This window comes from Nerophis ophidion, linkage group LG26 (genome assembly GCF_033978795.1).
Source record: "Nerophis ophidion isolate RoL-2023_Sa linkage group LG26, RoL_Noph_v1.0, whole genome shotgun sequence".
Taxonomy (NCBI): domain Eukaryota; kingdom Metazoa; phylum Chordata; class Actinopteri; order Syngnathiformes; family Syngnathidae; genus Nerophis; species Nerophis ophidion.
Genome location: NC_084636.1, coordinates 34,465,438 through 34,484,234, shown reverse-complemented (window position 1 = coordinate 34,484,234; position 18,797 = coordinate 34,465,438). Strand labels below are relative to the sequence as shown.

At 42.0% G+C, this 18,797-nt stretch overlaps 1 protein-coding gene and 1 long non-coding RNA gene across 6 annotated transcripts in view; both read right to left on the bottom strand.

Annotated features, from left to right (window-relative positions):
* Nucleotides 1-18,797, bottom strand: part of cc2d2a (coiled-coil and C2 domain containing 2A) — a 97,594-nt gene that overhangs the window by 63,230 nt on the left and 15,567 nt on the right. For 4 of the 5 annotated variants that reach the window (XM_061888219.1, XM_061888222.1, XM_061888224.1 and 1 more), the window contains exons 6-17: nucleotides 14,434-14,525; nucleotides 14,273-14,374; nucleotides 14,137-14,208; nucleotides 10,753-10,935; nucleotides 10,522-10,681; nucleotides 10,264-10,400; nucleotides 10,061-10,192; nucleotides 1,594-1,806; nucleotides 1,426-1,532; nucleotides 1,222-1,362; nucleotides 987-1,143; nucleotides 639-913 (exon numbers count right to left, since the gene is read on the bottom strand). In XM_061888219.1, coding sequence (XP_061744203.1) covers nucleotides 639-913; nucleotides 987-1,143; nucleotides 1,222-1,362; nucleotides 1,426-1,532; nucleotides 1,594-1,806; nucleotides 10,061-10,192; nucleotides 10,264-10,400; nucleotides 10,522-10,681; nucleotides 10,753-10,935; nucleotides 14,137-14,208; nucleotides 14,273-14,374; nucleotides 14,434-14,525 — 1,771 coding nt within the window. The remainder of the gene's footprint in view (nucleotides 1-638; nucleotides 914-986; nucleotides 1,144-1,221; nucleotides 1,363-1,425; nucleotides 1,533-1,593; nucleotides 1,807-10,060; nucleotides 10,193-10,263; nucleotides 10,401-10,521; nucleotides 10,682-10,752; nucleotides 10,936-14,136; nucleotides 14,209-14,272; nucleotides 14,375-14,433; nucleotides 14,526-18,797) is intronic. The other variant, XM_061888221.1, reaches the window with a different exon arrangement.
* LOC133543574 (uncharacterized) lies at nucleotides 5,629-6,844 on the bottom strand. Its single transcript, XR_009804410.1, has 3 exons — nucleotides 6,769-6,844; nucleotides 6,641-6,696; nucleotides 5,629-6,209 (listed from the first exon to the last, which is right to left on the bottom strand). It is a non-coding gene; the product is annotated as an uncharacterized LOC133543574 (long non-coding RNA).

Below are 18,797 nucleotides of genomic sequence, written 5' to 3'. Positions count from 1 at the left end.
TCTGAGAACCTCTGGGAGTGTTCTCTAGTTGACATGTTACAACTATATGAACCAGAGGCGTAGCATCTAATCAAAATATAACATAATAGTATTACTGTGGTCATAATACAGTATAATACTAGTAGTAGTAATAATAATATCAAAATACAAGATAATATTATTACTGTGGTCATAAAGCAGTGTAATATTGGTAGTAATATAAAAATACAAGATAATGGTATTACTGTGGTCATAATGCAGTATAATATTATTAGTAATAATATCAAAATACAAGATAATAGTATTACTGTGGTCATAATGCAGTATAATATTATTAGTAACAATATCAAAATACAAGATAATAGTATTACTGTGGTCATAATGCAGTATAATATTATTAGTAACAATATCAAAATACAAGATAATAGTATTACTGTGGTCATAAAGCAGTGTAATATTGGTAGTAATATAAAAATACAAGATAATGGTATTACTGTGGTCATAATGCAGTATAATATTATTAGTAATAATATCAAAATACAAGATAATAGTATTACTGTGGTCATAAAGCAGTATAATATGCTTAGTAATAATATCAAAATACAAAATAATAGTATTACTGTGGTCATAATACACTATATATAATACAACTGTCTCACTTGGGGCAGAGGTCTGCCGCTGAGATCTTTCCGGAAGCAGACATCTCTGGGATGAGAATGGCCTCGCCTGGTTTCCGGCGTATTCTGGACGCCCTTTCCCTGACCTGCTGCTCTATGGTGTCAAAGTCCAACTTCTCCGGGGGCTCCGGCTTGGGGGGACCATCATCCGCGGCCCCTTCTGATTCGCTCGCGTCTGGGTCGTGTTCATCTTCTTCCGTTTCTTCTTGCGGTTGTCCTTTCTTCTTCTTCTTCTTCTTCTGCTTCTTTTGGGATTTCTGTCAAAAGGTGTAAGGCGAACATGTCACGACGAACCGGGAACCTTTCATTAGGTACACCTGATGTTCTTACCTGTTTCCTCCTCCAGGTCTTCCACTGGTCCAGCTGCTTCTTGTACTCTGCCAGCTTCCTCTGGTAGTCCACGTCTTCCTCAGCCTCCAGCTCCCACACCTCTGCCAGGACTTCCTTCTCGTACTCTTGCTCGTCGGTCTGCCGGTCTACGCTCTCCCTGGACAACACCAAGTTGAAAATGAATGATGATATTTGGTCACGACTTAAGTCTGGACTTAAAAAAATAAAAAAACACCTTCTGAGGCAGAGCTTGTAAGGTGTGTTGGTAAACCTCTGGAACTCTCTCAAGGACTTGATCTCCTTCCACACTTTGACCAGGCTCTTCAGCAGAGTTCTGTCCTTCTCCTGCTCGCTGTCTCGCAGCTGCCGTGTGTTCCTAGGGCAAATTGAGCAAGAGGAGGAATAGTTTCCATCCTAAAAAAAAAAGTGAGCCACTCACTTGATCTCCACGCCGTACTCCACGATCCTCTGCTGCATGGCCTGAGAGAGGCTCTGCTCACTGTGGATCTCCAACATGTTTCTCATGGTGTTCCTCAGCCCGTTCAGCTGCACCACACACATGCTCAGTATCATGTAGCGTGGGTCGCCGAGGGAAAGGAAGGCTCACCTTGTCCGTGAGGTGCTCTGCCAGCTTGTTGCGCTGCCTGTCCAGGTACTGGTCGTACAGCTGGGCCAGGCGTGCCCCCTGGACGTGCTCGCGACTGAAGAGCGGGTGATGGGAGAAGATGAGTCCAGACACGTCAACATCCAGCTGGTAGTCTCCCTCGCAGTCTGCTGCTCCGGTTATGTAGGCCTGGTGCATGTGGCCGCACTTTATCGGCTGTGGAGAGGATTGTCACCCAGCATAAGGTTGTGTGCAGCAGAATGACAGCTGGCATGAAGATGTAGCGCATGATGGCGTCACGTAGCTTGGTCCGAGTGTCCCACTGCATTGTGTAGCAAGTACAGTGCGATAAAGTGTGATGTATCATGACCCGGCATGATTATATAGTGTGATGTATCTTGACCCAGCATGAAGTACAAACCCCGTTTCCATATGAGTTGGGAAATTCTCCATCCATCCATTTTCTACCGCTTATTCCCTTTTGGGGTCGCGGGGGGTGCTGGCGCCTATCAGCTACAATCGGGCGGAAGGCGGGGTACACCCTGGACAAGTCGCTACCTCTGCCACTGTGAAGCCCTTGGGAAATTGTGTTAGATATAATATGAACGGAATACATCCATCCATCCATCCATCCATTTTCTACCGCCTATTCCCTTTCGGGGTCGCGGGGGGCGCTGGCGCCTATCTCAGCTACAATCGGGCGGAAGGCGGGGTACACCCTGGACAAGTCGCCACCTCATCGCAGGGCCAACACAGATAGACGGACAACATTCACACACTAGGGCCAATTTAGTGTTGCCAATCAACCTATCCCCAGGTGCATGTCTTTGGAAGTGGGGGGAAGCCGGAGTACCCGGAGGGAACCCACGCATTCACGGGGAGAACATGCAAACTCCACACAGAAAGATCCTGAGCCTGGATTTGAACCCAGGACTGCAGGACCTTCGTATTGTGAGGCAGACGCACTAACCTCTCAGCCACCGTGAAGCCCTTGGGAAATTGTGTTAGATATAATATGAACGGAATACATCCATCCATTTTCTACCGCTTATTCCCTTTTGGGGTGGCGGGGGGCGCTGGCGCCTATCTCAGCTACAATCGGGCGGAAGGCGGGGTACACCCTGGACAAGTCGCCACCTCATCGCAGGGCCAACACAGATAGACAGACAACATTCACACTCACATTCACACACTAGGGCCAATTTAGTGTTGCCAATCAACCTATCCCCAGGTGCATGTCTTTGGAGGTGGGAGGAAGCCGGAGTAGCCGGAGGGAACCCACGCATTCACGGGGAGAACATGCAAACTCCACACAGAAAGATCCTGAGCCTGGATTTGAACCCAGGACTGCAGGACCTTCGTATTGTGAGGCAGACGCACTAACCCCTCTGCCACCGTGAAGCCCTTGGGAAATTGTGTTAGATATAATATAAACAGAATACAATGATTTGCAAATCATTTTCAACCCATATTTAGTCGAATGCGCTACAAAGACAAGATATTTGATGTTCAAACTCATAAAATGTATTTTTTTTTTGCAAATAACTGCAACATGTGTTAAAGTAGTTGGGAAAGGGCATGTTCACCACTGTATTACATCACATTTTCTTTTAACAACACTCAATAAACGTTTGGGAACTGAGGAAACTAATTGTTGAAGCTTTGAAAGTGGAATTCTTTACCATTCTTGCTTGATGTACAGCTTAAGTTGTTCAACAGTCAAGGGTCTTGTCGTATTTTACGCTTCATAATGCGCCACACATTTTCGATGGGAGACATGTATGGACTGCAGGCGGGACAGGAAAGTACCCATACTCTTTTTTTTACGAAGCCACGCTGTTGTAACACTTAACTTGCTGAAATAAGCAGGGGCGTCCATAATAACATTGCTTGGATGACAACATATGTTGCTCCAAAACCTGTATGGACCTTTCAGCATTAATGGTGCCTTCACAGATGTGTAAGTTACCCATGCCTTGGGCACTAATTCACCCCCATACCATCACAGATGCTGGTTTTTGAACTTTGCGCCTATTAAAAACCGGATTGTTATTTTCCTCTTTGTTCCGGAGGACACCACGTCCATAGTTTCCAGATATAATGGGACGGCGTGGCAAAGTTGGGTGAGTGGCCGTGCCGGCAATCTGAGGGTTACTGGTTCAATCCCCACATTCTACCATCCTAGTCACGTCCGTCGTGTCCTTGAGCAAGACACTTCACCCTTGCTCCTGATGGGAGTCCTGGTTAGCGCCTTGCATGGCAGCTCCCGCCATCAGTGTGTGAATGGGTGAATGTGTAAAAACTGTCAAAGAGCTTTGGGCTCCTAAAAAAGGGGTAGAAAAGCGCTATACAAGTACAACAACTACAATAATTTGAAATGTGGACTCGTCAGACCACAGAACACTTTTCTGCTTTGAGAAGCAGAAGCTTTGAGTAGATGAGCTCGGGCCCAGCGAAGCCGGCGCCGTTCTTCGGTGTTGTTGATAAATGGCTTTCGCTTTCCATAGTAGAGTTTTAACTTGCACTTACAGATGTAGCGACCAACTGTAGTTACTGACAGTGGGTTTATGAAGTGTTCCTGAGCCCATGTGGTGATATCCTTTACACACTGATGTCGGTTTTTGATGCAGTACCGCCTGAAGGATCAAAGCTTCGTAATATTACCAATTACGTGCAGTAATTTCTCCAGATTCTCTGAACCTTTTGATGATTTTACGGACTGTAGATGGTAAAATCCCTAAATTCCTTGCAATAGCTCGTTGAGAAATGTTCTAAAACTGTTCGACAATTTGCTTACAAATTGGTGGTGACCCTTAATCAGTATTTATTGCCACCTTTCCCAACTTCTTTGTCACGTGTTGCTGGCAACAAATTCTAAAGTTAATAATTATTTGCAAAACAAAAAATGTTTATCAGTTTTAACATCAAACATGTTTTAGTAGCATATTCAACTGAATATGGGTTGAAAATGATTTGCAAGTCATTGTATTCCGTTTATATTTATAACCAACACAATTTCCCAACTCATATGGAAACGGGGTTTGTACGCTATATAGTGTGATGTATTGTGACCCAGCATGAAGTATGATAAAGTGTGATGTATCGTGACCCTGCATGAAGTATGATAAAGTGTGATGTATTGTGACCCAGCATTAGCTTTGATATAGTGTAAAGTATCAATATAGTGTGATGTATCTTGACCTAGCATGAAGTAAGATATAGTGCGGTGTATCATGACCCAGCATAAAGTATGATATGGTGTGATGTATCGTGACCCAGCATGAAGTACGATATAGTGTGATGTATTGTGACCCAGCATGATATAGTGTGATATATTGTGACCCATCATGAAGTATGATATAGTGTAATGTATCGTGACCCAGCATGAAGTACGATATACTGTGATGTATTGTAACCCAGCATGAAGTATGATATAGTGAGATGTATCGTAACCCAGCATGAAGAACGATATAGTGTGATGTATCGTGACCCAGCATTATTTTATAGTGTGATGTATCGTGACCCAGAATGAAGTATGATAAAGTGTGATGTATCATGACCCAGCATGAAGTATGATATAGTGTGATGTACCGTGACCCAGCATGGAGTATGATATAGTGTGATGTATCGTGACCCTGCATGAAGTACGATATAGTGTGATTTATCATGACTCAGCATGAAGTATGATATAGTGTGATGTATCTTGACCCAGCATGTAGTATGATATAGTGTGATGTATCATGAACCAACATGAAGTATGATATAGTGTGATGTATTGTGAACCAACATGAAGTATGATATAGTGTGATGTATCGTGACCAAGCATGGACTATGATATAGTGTGACGTATCGTGACCCAGCATGAAGTACGATATAGTGAAGTGAATTATATTTATATAGCACTTTTTCTCTAGTGACTCAAAGCGCTTTACATAGTGAAACCCAATATCTAATTCTTTTATATTCAAAGCAGTGTGGGCGGCACTGGGAGCAGGTGGGTAAAGTGTCTTGCCCAAGGACACAACGGCAGTGACTATGTAGCCTGTATGTTACTTAAGTAAAGCACTGTACAAGTATTAAGTAAACAATGAATTATATAACTGGGCTAGATGAGAAGAAACTAAATTCAGCTCTAGGAATGGAGAGTAATGCAGACTGAACACAGGTTTTAAGTTTAAATGGTACCAAATTATATTAAAGAATTATAGGAAAAATAAACAACAAAAAGACATGTAAATTCGAATGGCCATTCACATTTTTAACATAAATTACAGAACGTTCAATATTTACAATGTGATACAGTACTTGATTCAGTCCTTGTTTTTACCAAGAATGGTATAGGCGCAACACGACAGTTCATTAAACGACCTCGCAAAGTCCACGTTGTGGTGGCCGTGTCCAGAGGGGTTTTAGTGAAGGTAACGGCTAAATGTGAAAGTTCAGGGAGGACAGAAATGAACTTGTTGCGTTATGAAAAACCAAAGGGAAAAAACAGAGCGGCTGCTGAGGAGCCTCCTACCCGCCCGGGTCTCGGTTGGGTGGATTCAGTTCGGTTGGTTCGGTTCCAGGCATAAAGCTTCAGACTCTAGTTCAGGCTCTAGCTCGCCATCCAACATGTCCTGTACAACAAGGGCAGGACCAGGCAATTTTCCAGTGCGCGCACACAAAGTACATTCAGATACTAAATACTAAATAATACTACTGTATTCAAACAGCAAGCATACTTCTTAATATTGTACAATAATTCATGAATCAAATTAGAATAAATAATATAATAATTTTTACATCAAAATATTAATTCTCTAATATCAAAATCTACCAATTGCAACCACAAATAAAGTGCATGGCAGACAGTGGTTGACTGGACTGCATCATAAAATGCATTGACAAGCATCAAACAATTAACACAACCCAGAAACAAATCAGACAATTGTTGAGAGTGCTAACGTTTCATTCAGTTGACTATATTCAAAGAAACAGACATAGAAGTAGATGCTAACAGCTCCATTCAAAATGAATGTAGCGGCTAAGCTACACAGATGCAACTCACCAATTCCGCAGATAAATCCCACTTAAACACTCTCGCACGGCTTCAGTAGTTGGCTCCTGCAGTTCGACATTATTACATTTCAGTTAAAAGCTTAAGTTAGTAATTAGTGTCAAAAGCGAGTCACATACCTGCAGCAACGTCCCTCTCGCTCTTCCTGGATTTTATGCTTCCCGCAATAGGTCACGTGACCGCGTGACGCAATGACGCACGCGGCCATGTGACCGCGTGACGTAATGACGCACGCAGAGACACGAAAATAAATAGGATATTTAAGTAAAATGCTATTTAAATAGAAAGATATTTAATTAGAAATAATATTCAATGGGGTTTTGAGAGGATATTAAAATACGATTATTTAAATAGGAAGATTTAATTACAAATAATATTCAATGGGGTTTTAAAAGGATATTTAAATGAGGATATTTAATGGGGTTTTGTCACCCAGGTTACAACTAGGATGGCTGAAGCGGGGATAGAACCTGCAACCCTCAAGTTGCTGGCACGGCCGCTCTACCAGCCGAGCTATACCGCCCAAATAGTGTGATGTATTGTGACCCAGCATGAAGTACGATGTAGTGTAATGTATCGTGACCCAGAATGAAGTACGATATAGTGTGATGTATCATGACCCAGCATGAAGTATGATATAGTGTGATGTACCGTGACCCAGCATGGAGTATGATAAAGTGTGATGTATCATGACTCAGCATGAAGTATGATATAGTGTTATGTATCGTAAGCTAGCATGAAGTACGATATACTGTGATGTATCGTGACCCATCATGAAGTATGATATAGTGTGATGTATCGTGACCCATCATGAAGTATGATATAGTGGCGCAGGGGGAGAGTGGCCGTGCGCAACCCGAGCGTCCCTGGTTCAATTCCCACCTAGTACCAACCTCGTCACATCCGCTGTGTCCTGAGCAAGACACTTCACCCTTGCTCCTGATGGGTGCTGGTTGGCGCCTTGCATGGCAGCTCCCTCCATCAGTGTGTGAATGTGTGTGTGAATGGGTAAATGTGGAAGTAGTGTCAAAGCGCTTTGAGTACCTTGAAGGTAGAAAAGCGCTATACAAGTACAACCCATTTATGTATCGTAACCCAGCATAAAGAACGATATAGTGTGATGTATCGTGACCCAGCATGATTATATAGTGTGACGTATCGTGATCCAGCATGAAGTATGATATAGTGTAATGTATCGTGACCCAGCATGAAGTACGGTATAGTGTGATGTATCATGACTCAGCATGAAGTATGATATAGTGTGATGTATCATGACTCAGCATGAAGTATGATAAAGTGTGATGTATCATGACTCAGCATGAAGTATGATATAGTGTGATGTATAATGACTCAGCATGAAGTATGATATAGTGTGATGTATCGTGACCCAGCATGTAGTATGATATAGTGTGATGTATCATGAACCAGCATAAAGAACGATATAGTGTGATGTATCGTGACCCAGCATGATTATAAAGTGTGACGTATCGTGATCCAGCATGAAGTATGATATAGTGTAATGTATCGTGACCCAGCATGAAGTATGATATAGTGTGATGTATCGTGACCCAGCATGAAGTATGATATAGTGTGATGCATCATGACTCAGCATGAAGTATAATAGTGTGATGTATCGTGACCCAGCATGGACTATGATATAGTGTGATGCATCATGACCCAGCATGATTATATAGTGTGATGTATCGTGACCCAGCATGAAGTATGACATAGTGTGATGTATCGTGACCCAGCATGGACTATGATATAGTGTGATGTATCGTGAACCAACATGAAGTATGATATAGTGTGATGTATCATGAACCAACATGAAGTATGATATAGTGTGATGTATCATGAACCAACATGGACTATGATATAGTGTGATGTATCGTGACCCAGCATGGACTATGATATAGTGTGATGTATCGTGACCCAGCATGAAGTATGATATAGTGTGATGTATCGTGACCCAGCATGATTATATAGTGTGACATATCGTGACCCAGCATGAAGTATGATATAGTGTGATGTATAGTGAACCATCATGAAGTATGATATAGTGTGATGTATCGTGACCCAGCATGAAGTATGATATAGTGTGATGTATCGTGACCCAGCATGATTATATAGTGTGACATATCGTGACCCAGCATGAAGTATGATATAGTGTGATGTATCGTGACCCAGCATGATTATATAGTGTGACGTATCGTGACCCAGCATGAAGTATGATATAGTGTGATGTATCGTGACCCAGCATGATTATATAGTGTGACGTATCGTGACCCAGCATGAAGTATGATATAGTGTGATGTATAGTGAACCATCATGAAGTATGATATAGTGTGATGTATCGTGACCCAGCATGGACTATGATATAGTGTGATGCATCGTGACCCAGCATGATTATATAGTGTGACGTATCGTGACCCAGCATGAAGTATAATATAGTGTGATGTATCGTGACCCAGCATGAAGTATAATATAGTGTGATGTATCGTGACCCAGCATGGACTATGATATAGTGTGATGTATCGTGACCCACCATGATTATATAGTGTGACGTATCGTGACCCACCATGAAGTATAATATAGTATGATGTATCGTGACCCAGCATGGACTATGATATAGTGTGATGTATCGTGACCCAGCATGAAGTATAATATAGTGTGACGTATCGTGACCCAGCATGAAGTATAATATAGTGTGATGTATCGTGACCCAGCATGAAGTATGATATAGTGTGATGTATCGTGAACCAACATGAAGTATGATATAGTGTGATGTATCATGGACCAACATGAAGTATGATATAGTGTGATGTATAGTGAACCATCATGAAGTATGATAAAGTGTGATGTATCGTGACCCAGCATGGACTATGATATAGTGTGATGTATCGTGACCCAACATGAAGTATGATATAGTGTGATGTATAGTGAACCATCATGAAGTATGATAAAGTGTGATGTATCGTGACCCAGCATGAAGTATGATATAGTGTGATGTATCGTGAACCAACATGAAGTATGATATAGTGTGATGTATCATGGACCAACATGAAGTATGATATAGTGTGATGTATAGTGAACCATCATGAAGTATGATAAAGTGTGATGTATCGTGACCCAGCATGGACTATGATATAGTGTGATGTATCGTGACCCAGCATGGACTATGATATAGTGTGATGTATCGTGACCCAGCATGGACTATGATATAGTGTGATGTATCGTGACCCACCATGATTATATGGTGTGACATATCGTGACCCACCATGAAGTATGATATAGTGTGATGTATCATGACCCAGCATGATTATATAGTGTGACGTATCGTGACCCAGCATGAAGTACAATATAGTGTGATGTATTATGACCCAGCATGAAGTACGATATAGTGTGATGTACCTTCTTGAAGACAGTCTGCAGTGCAGGGTCCAGGTCCTCCTCCACGTGGAAGAGTGGAGGTCTGCTGGAAGATTCCTTGATGGGATCCGGCAGAGCAATGATCCTGCCATCGTCTCCAAACCACTTCAATCCCTGAACAAAGACCCAGACAAAGGTTGCAAGGGAAGGTGGAGGAGTGGAGGTGTGTCATCCACTCATGTCACCTCCTCCATCCTCAACATGCGGTTCTCCAGAATGTTCTCATTGGTGCTTGTCACAGGGGGGCGCTGGCCCACATAGAAGCCTTCCTCCTCCAGGTAGCGAGGCGTCACGTTCTCAGGCAGCTTGACTGAGGTGGGCACTACCAGGAGGACAAACAGTCATCTTCTGACAGGAACATGTGCTGGATACCACTTTGAGAAGTTTACTGAGGAGCAAGACCAGGAGGACAGGAACATGTAGATCTGCAATGAGCTAGATACCTCTTTGAGAACTAGGGGTGTAGAGAAGACCACCGCGTCGCAGAGCGAGTGCTCTGAGCCCGATGTACTCGGCCTTGGTTGTCTCCAGGAAGTCTTTGGACGTTTGCTGTATGACGAAGACGTTACCATCTTCATCTTGCATGAGAGGAGCTTCTTCGTTCTGGCGCCGGGGAGGAAGGAGACGACATTTGGAGTCCTTCTATGAGCTGCCAAGGCTCCCCACAATCTTACATGCGCTTCGTGTTCCTCTTGACCGCCTTCCTCCGCCTCCTCCCTGCTGTCGTCACAGCTCTCCGCGCTCTTCTTCTGCACGCTGGTCTTGCAGGTGCTCTCAGAGCGTTCCTCTGGCTCGGGCTCAAAGTTGGACGTGAAGAAGTTGTAGGCCTCCACGGTGGTCGGGCGCTCCCTCTCCCCCTGAAGAAGAAAGTTAGAAGTAGGAAGATCATTTTCTTATTTCACAGCCTTATTCCAAAACATTAATTTTTACCCTCAAAATTCTACACACAATCAATCAATCAATCAATGTTTATTTATATAGCCCCAAATCACAAATGTCTCAAGGGACTGCACAAATCATCACGACTACAACATCCTCGGAAGAATACAATACCCCATAATGACGTGAAAAGCTTTTTTTTAATCATGCAAATGTACTAAAACTAAAAAAACTCTACCATCCAGGCCTGATTGGTAGATCGTCCTTCTGAAAGGTTCTTCTCTCTGTCGAGAGTGATCATTGTCTTGGTCACCTCCCTGACTAGACTAATATGAATGCAGCAAAGTACAGAGACATCCTGGATGAAAACTGACGCTTCCCATCCAACCTGATAGAGGGAAATATGAATGCGGCAATGTACAGAGACATCCTGGATAAAAACCGACTCTTCCCATCCAAGCGGATAGGGTGAAAGATGAATGCAGCAATGTACAGAGACACCCTGAATGACAACCGACGCTTCCCGTACAAACTGATAGAGGGAAAGATGAATGCAGAAATGTACAGAGACATCCTGGATGAAAACCAACACTTCCCGTCCAACATGACAGAGGGAAAGATGAATGCAGCAATGTACAGAGACATCCTGGATGAAAACCAACACTTCCCGTCCAACATGACAGAGGGAAAGATGAATGCAGCAATGTACAAAGACATCCTGGATGAAAACCGACGCTTCCCGTCCAAGCTGATGGAGGGAAAGATGAATAAAGCGATGTACAAAGACATCCTGAATGAAAACTGACGCTTCCCATCCAACCTGATGGAGGGAAATATGAATGCGGCAATGTACAGAGACATCCTGGATAAAAAACGACTCTTCCCATCCAAGCGGATAGAGTGAAAGATGAATGCAGCAATGTACAGAGACACCCTGAATGACAATAGACGCTTCCCATACAAACTGATAGAGTGAAAGATGAATGCAGAAATGTACAGAGACATCCTGGATGAAAACCAACACTTCCCGTCCAACATGACAGAGGGAAAAATGAATGCAGCAATGTACAGAGACACCCTGAATGACAACCGACGCTTCCCATACAAACTGATAGAGGGAAAGATGAATGCAGAAATGTACAGAGACATCCTGGATGAAAACCAACACTTCCCGTCCAACATGACAGAGGGAAAGATGAATGCAGCAATGTACAGAGACATCCTGGATGAAAACCGACGCCTCCCATCCAAGCTGATGGAGGGAAAGCTGAATAAAGCGATGTACAAAGACATCCTGGATGAAAACTACCGCTTCACGTCCAACCTGACAGAGGGAAAGATGAATGCAGTGATGTACAGAGACATCCTGGATGAAAACTAACACTTCCCGTCCAACATGACAGAGGGAAAGATGAATGCAGCAATGTACAGAGACATCCTGGATGAAAACTGACGCTTCCCATCCAACCTGATAGAGTGAAAGATGAATGCAGCAATGTACAGAGACACCCTGAATGACAACCGACGCTTCCCATACAAACTGATAGAGTGAAAGATGAATGCAGCAATGTACAGAGACACCCTGAATGACAACCGACGCTTCCCATACAAACTGATAGAGGGAAAGATGAATGCAGAAATGTACAGAGACACCCTGGATAAAAAACGACTTTTCCCATCCAAGCTGATAGAGTGAAAGATGAATGCAGCGATGTACAGAGACACCCTGAATGACAACCGACGCTTCCCAAACAAACTGATAGAGGGAAAGATGAATGCAGAAATGTACAGAGACATCCTGGATGAAAACTAACACTTCCCGTCCAACATGACAGAGGGAAAGATGAATGCAGCAATGTACAGAGACATCCTGGATGAAAACCGACGCTTCCCATCCAAGCTGATGGAGGGAAAGCTGAATAAAGCGATGTACAAAGACATCCTGGATGAAAACTACCGCTTCACGTCCAACCTGACAGAGGGAAAGATGAATGCAGTGATGTACAGAGACATCCTGGATGAAAACTAACACTTCCCGTCCAACATGACAGAGGGAAAGATGAATGCAGCAATGTACAGAGACATCCTGGATGAAAACTGACGCTTCCCATCCAACCTGATAGAGGGTAATATGAATGCGGCAATGTACAGAGACATCCTGGATAAAAACCGACTCTTCCCATCCAAGCTGATAGAGTGAAAGATGAATGCAGCAATGTACAGAGACACCCTGAATGACAACCGACGCTTCCCATACAAACTGATAGAGGGAAAGATGAATGCAGAAATGTACAGAGACACCCTGAATGACAACCGACGCTTCCCATACAAACTGATAGACGGAAAGATCAATGCAGAAATGTACAGAGACATCCTGGATGAAAACCAACACTTCCCGTCCAACATGACAGAGGGAAAGATGAATGCAGCAATGTACAGAGACATCCTGGATGAAAACCGACGCTTCCCATCCAAGCTGATGGAGGGAAAGATGAATAAAGCGATGTACAAAGACATCCTGGATGAAAACTACCGCTTCACGTCCAACCTGACAGAGGGAAAGATGAATGCAGCAATGTACAGAGACATCCTGGATGAAAACTGACGCTTCCCATCCAAGCTGATGGAGGGAAAGATGAATAAAGCGATGTACAAAGACATCAATCAATCAATCAATCAATCAATCAATGTTTACTTATATAGCCCTAAATCACTAGTGTCTCAAAGGGCTGCACAAACCACTACGACATCCTCGGTAGGCCTCGGTAGACATCCTGGATGAAAACTACCGCTTCGCATCAAACCTGACAGAGGGAAAGATGAATGCAGTGATGTACAGAGACATCCTAGACGAAACCCAAAACTTCCTATCCAACCTGATAGAGGGAAATATGAATACAGCAATGTAGAGACAGATCCTGAAAGAGGAATGAAAGTGCCCAAAGATACTGTAGGTGTGCCAAGTTAGTGGCATCGTGTTCAAAAAGACTTGAGGTGGAATTTCCTACATGTCATTGAGTTTTTCAAAATAAATTAGCAAATTTAGAATGAAAAAAACCTTTCCACATTGTCAATATGGGGTATTGCATGTAGAATTTTGAGGAGAAAAATGAATGTAGAACGAAGCTCCAGATCTTTGATGTTGACATTCAGAGTTGTAAATGGTCATGACATCTTACAAGTCTGGCAGCTTCCTGGAAGGTGACCCTGGTGCTGATGTCCTGAGGGACTGGGAAGGTTCCATGGTGCTCCTGCAAGAGGTAGACTTGTTAGGAGGACTCTGGCACGCGTCCTCCACAGGAGACTGGTCTTCACCTCGCTGTGGAACCTGGTGAGGGTCTGCCTGTCTCGGAGACTCTGCAGGCGACTGACGGCCACCTCGCCCAACTCCTGCAGCTGGAGACTCTGACCCTGAGACTGGAACACAAAGACCATGAAGACTCTCCTCCTTGCAGGCAAACTCCTGCTGGTCTCACCCGGGCCTTTCTCAGCTTCTCCTCCAAGCGTCGCGTCACGAAGCGCTCGAACTGATGCGGGCCGCGGCTCTTTGGACCTGTGGAGGTGAGACCTGGAAGACATCAGTGCCCTCACAGGGTCCAGGACCTGGACTACAGGATAGTCCGGTCAGATATTCAGGACTTGACCACATGGGACCCAGATGTCCCACGTGGTCAACGTAAATTAGATTAGATTATTAAATTACAATTTTCAGCACAGTCCCATTCAAGATCAGACAAACATTAAAGGGAGACAGAACAGGATCGCTGACGCTGATGCTAATGTTAGCGTGCTAACACAAGCATGCTAACTTTACACGTTTTCTCTAATTAGACAGCCATACACCAGACAGTCGTATAACTTTGTATATGACACATGCTTACAGATAGAATGCTAACGTTAGCTTGCTAGCATGCTAAAATTAGCATGCAATTTTTTTCTTTAGCTAGTTTAGCAACAGTTTACCCCAGTTATGTAACTTGGTATGTGGCACTTGTTAACTGCCACATATCATGCTAACGTTAGTATGCTAGCATACTAACATTAGCATGCTAGCATACTAAAAATAAAATGCTAACTTTCAATTTTTTCTCAAGACAGCCATACACCTTACAGCAGTGGTCCCCAACCACCGGGCCGCGGCTCGATTGGTAACGGGCCACAGGAGAATTTTTTATTAATTTTTATATATATATATAAATTGTATTTTTATTTTTTAAACATTTTTATTAAATCAACATAAAAACACAAGATACACTTGCAATTAGTGCACCAACCCAGAAAAAACTCCCTTTTTCATGACAAAAAAATGCAGCTACGAAAAGGTTGGGGACCACTGCCTTACAGTCATATAACTTTGTATGTGACACATGCTAACTGATAGAATGCTAACGTTAGCTTGCTAGCCTGCTAAAATTGGCAACCGTTTACCCCAGAGTCATATAACTTGGTAAGTGACACTTGTTAACTGTTAGCATGAAAACAATAGTATGCTAGCTGGCTAACTTAAGCATGCTAGCAAGCTAACTTTCACATGCTAACTTTTTAATCTAATTTAAAAAAAATTCTCAATTTCCGCAGCCATATACCTTACAGCCTTGTTACTTTAAATGTGAGACATGCTAACTGTTAGCATGTTTAAATTAGCATGATATCATTAAAGTGCCAGGTTTTTGAGCTAATTTTGCAACCGTTCACCCCAGAGTCACATAACAAACGATAGCATGCTAGGAAGCTCACTTAAGCATGCTAACTTATTCATCTAATTTTACACTTTTGTCAATTTCCGTATGACACTTGTTAACTGCCAGCATGCGAATATTAGCATGGTGGCATACTAACATTAACATGCTAACTTTACGTTTGTTTCTCTAATTAGACAGTCATACACATTACAGTCATATAACTTTGTATGTGACACATGCTAACTGATAGTATGCTAACGTTAGCTTGCTAGCATGCTAAAATTGGCAACCGTTTACCCCAGAGTCATATAACTTGGTAAGTGACACTTGTTAACTGTTAGCATGAAAACAATAGTATGCTAGCTGGCTAACTTAAGCATGCTAGCAAGCTAACTTTCACGTGCTAACTTTTTAATCTAATTTTAAATTTTTTCTCAATTTCCGCAGCCATACACCTTACAGCCTTGTTACTTTAAATGTGAGACATGCTAACTGTTAGCATGTTTAAGTTAGCATGATATCATTATAGTGCTAGTTTTTTTAGCTAATTTTGCAACCGTTCACCCCAGAGTAACATAACAAACGATAGCATGCTAGGAAGCTCACTTAAGCATGCTAACTTATTCATCTAATTTTACACTTTTTCTCAATTTCCGTATGACACTTGTTAACTGCCAGCATGCGAATATTAGCATGGTGGCATACTAACATTAACATGCTAACTTTACGTTTGTTTCTCTAATTAGACAGCCATACACATTACAGTCATATAACTTGGTATGTGACACATGTTAACTGATAGTATGCTAACGTTAGCTTGCTAGCATGCTAAATTTAACATGCTAACTTTTTGAGCTCTTTTTGCAACCGTTTACCCTAGTCATATAACATGCTGCATGACACTTGTTAACCCTTAGCATGCAAACAATAGCATGCTAGCAAGCTAACTTAAGCATGCTAACTTTTTCATCTAATTTGACACTTTTTTCTCTATTTCCGCAGCCATACACCTTGCAGCCGTGTTACTTGAAATGTGAGACAAGCTAACTGTTAACATGCGAATATTAGCATGGTGGCATACTAACATTAACATGCTAACTTTACGTTTGTTTCTCTAATTAGACAGTCATACACATTACAGTCATATAACTCGGTATGTGACACATGTTAACTGATAGTATGCCAACGTTAGCTTGCTAGCATGCTAAATTTAACATGCTAACTTTTTGAGCTCTTTTTGCAACCGTTTACCCTAGTCATATAACATGCTGCATGACACTTGTTAACCCTTAGCATGCAAACAATAGCATGCTGGCAAGCTAACTTAAGCATGCTAACTTTTTCATCTAATTTGACACTTTTTTCTCTATTTCCGCAGCCATACACCTTGCAGCCGTGTTACTTGAAATGTGAGACAAGCTAACTGTTAACATGCGAATATTAGCATGGTGGCATACTAACATTAACATGCTAACTTTACGTTTGTTTCTCTAATTAGACAAGCATACACATTACAGTTATATAACTTGGTATGTGACACATGTTAACTGATAGTATGCTAACGTTAGCTTGCTAGCATGCTAAATTTAACATGCTAACTTTTTGAGCTCTTTTTGCAACCGTTTACCCTAGTCATATAACATGCTGCATGACACTTGTTAACCCTTAGCATGCAAACAATAGCATGCTAGCAAGCTAACTTAAGCATGCTAACTTTTTCATCTAATTTGACACTTTTTTCTCTATTTCCGCAGCCATACACCTTGCAGCCGTGTTACTTGAAATGTGAGACAAGCTAACTGTTAACATGCGAATATTAGCATCGTGGCATACTAACATTAACATGCTAACTTTACGTTTGTTTCTCTAATTAGACAGTCATACACATTACAGTTATATAACTCGGTATGTGACACATGTTAACTGATAGTATGCTAACGTTAGCTTGCTAGCATGCTAAATTTAACATGCTAACTTTTTGAGCTCTTTTTGCAACCGTTTACCCTAGTCATATAACATGCTGCATGACACTTGTTAACCCTTAGCATGCAAACAATAGCATGCTAGCAGGCTAACTTAAGCATGCTAACTTTTTCATCTAATTTGACACTTTTTTCTCTATTTCCGCGGCCATACACCTTGCAGCCGTGTTACTTGAAATGTGAGACAAGCTAACTGTTAACATGCGAATATTAGCATGGTGGCATACTAACATTAACCTGCTAACTTTACGTTTGTCTCTCTAATTAGACAGCCATACACATTACAGTTATATAACTTGGTATGTGACACATGTTAACTGATAGTATGCTAACGTTAGCTTGCTAGCATGCTAAATTTAACATGCTAACTTTTTGAGCTCTTTTTGCAACCGTTTACCCTAGTCGTATAACATGCTGCATGACACTTGTTAACCCTTAGCATGCAAACAATAGCATGCTAGCAAGCTAACTTAAGCATGCTAACTTTTTCATCTAATTTGACACTTTTTTCTCTATTTCCGCGGCCATACACCTTACAGCCGTGTTACTTGAAATGTGAGACAAGCTAACTGTTAACATGCGAATATTAGCATGGTGGCATACTAACATTAACATGCTAACTTTACGTTTGTTTCTCTAATTAGACAAGCATACACATTACAGTTATATAACTCGGTATGTGACACGTTAACTGATAGTATGCCAACGTTAGCTTGCTAGCATGCTAAATTTAATTTGCTAACTTTTTGAGCTCTTTTTGCAACCGTTTACCCTAGTCATATAACATGCTGCATGACACTTGTTAACCCTTAGCATGCAAACAATAGCATGCTGGCAAGCTAACTTTCTCATCTAATTTGACACTTTTTTCTCTATTTCCGCAGCCATACACTTTGCAGCCGTGTTACTTGAAATGTGAGACAAGCTAACTGTTAACATGCGAATATTAGCATGGTGGCATACTAACATTAACATGCTAACTTTACGTTTGTCTCTCTAATTAGCCAGCCATGCACATTACAGTTATATAACTTGGTATGTGACACATGTTAATTGATAGTATGCTAACGTTAGCTTGCTAGCATGCTAAATTTAACATGCTAACTTTTTGAGCTCTTTTTGCAACCGTTTACCCTAGTCATATAACATGCTGCATGACACTTGTTAACCCTTAGC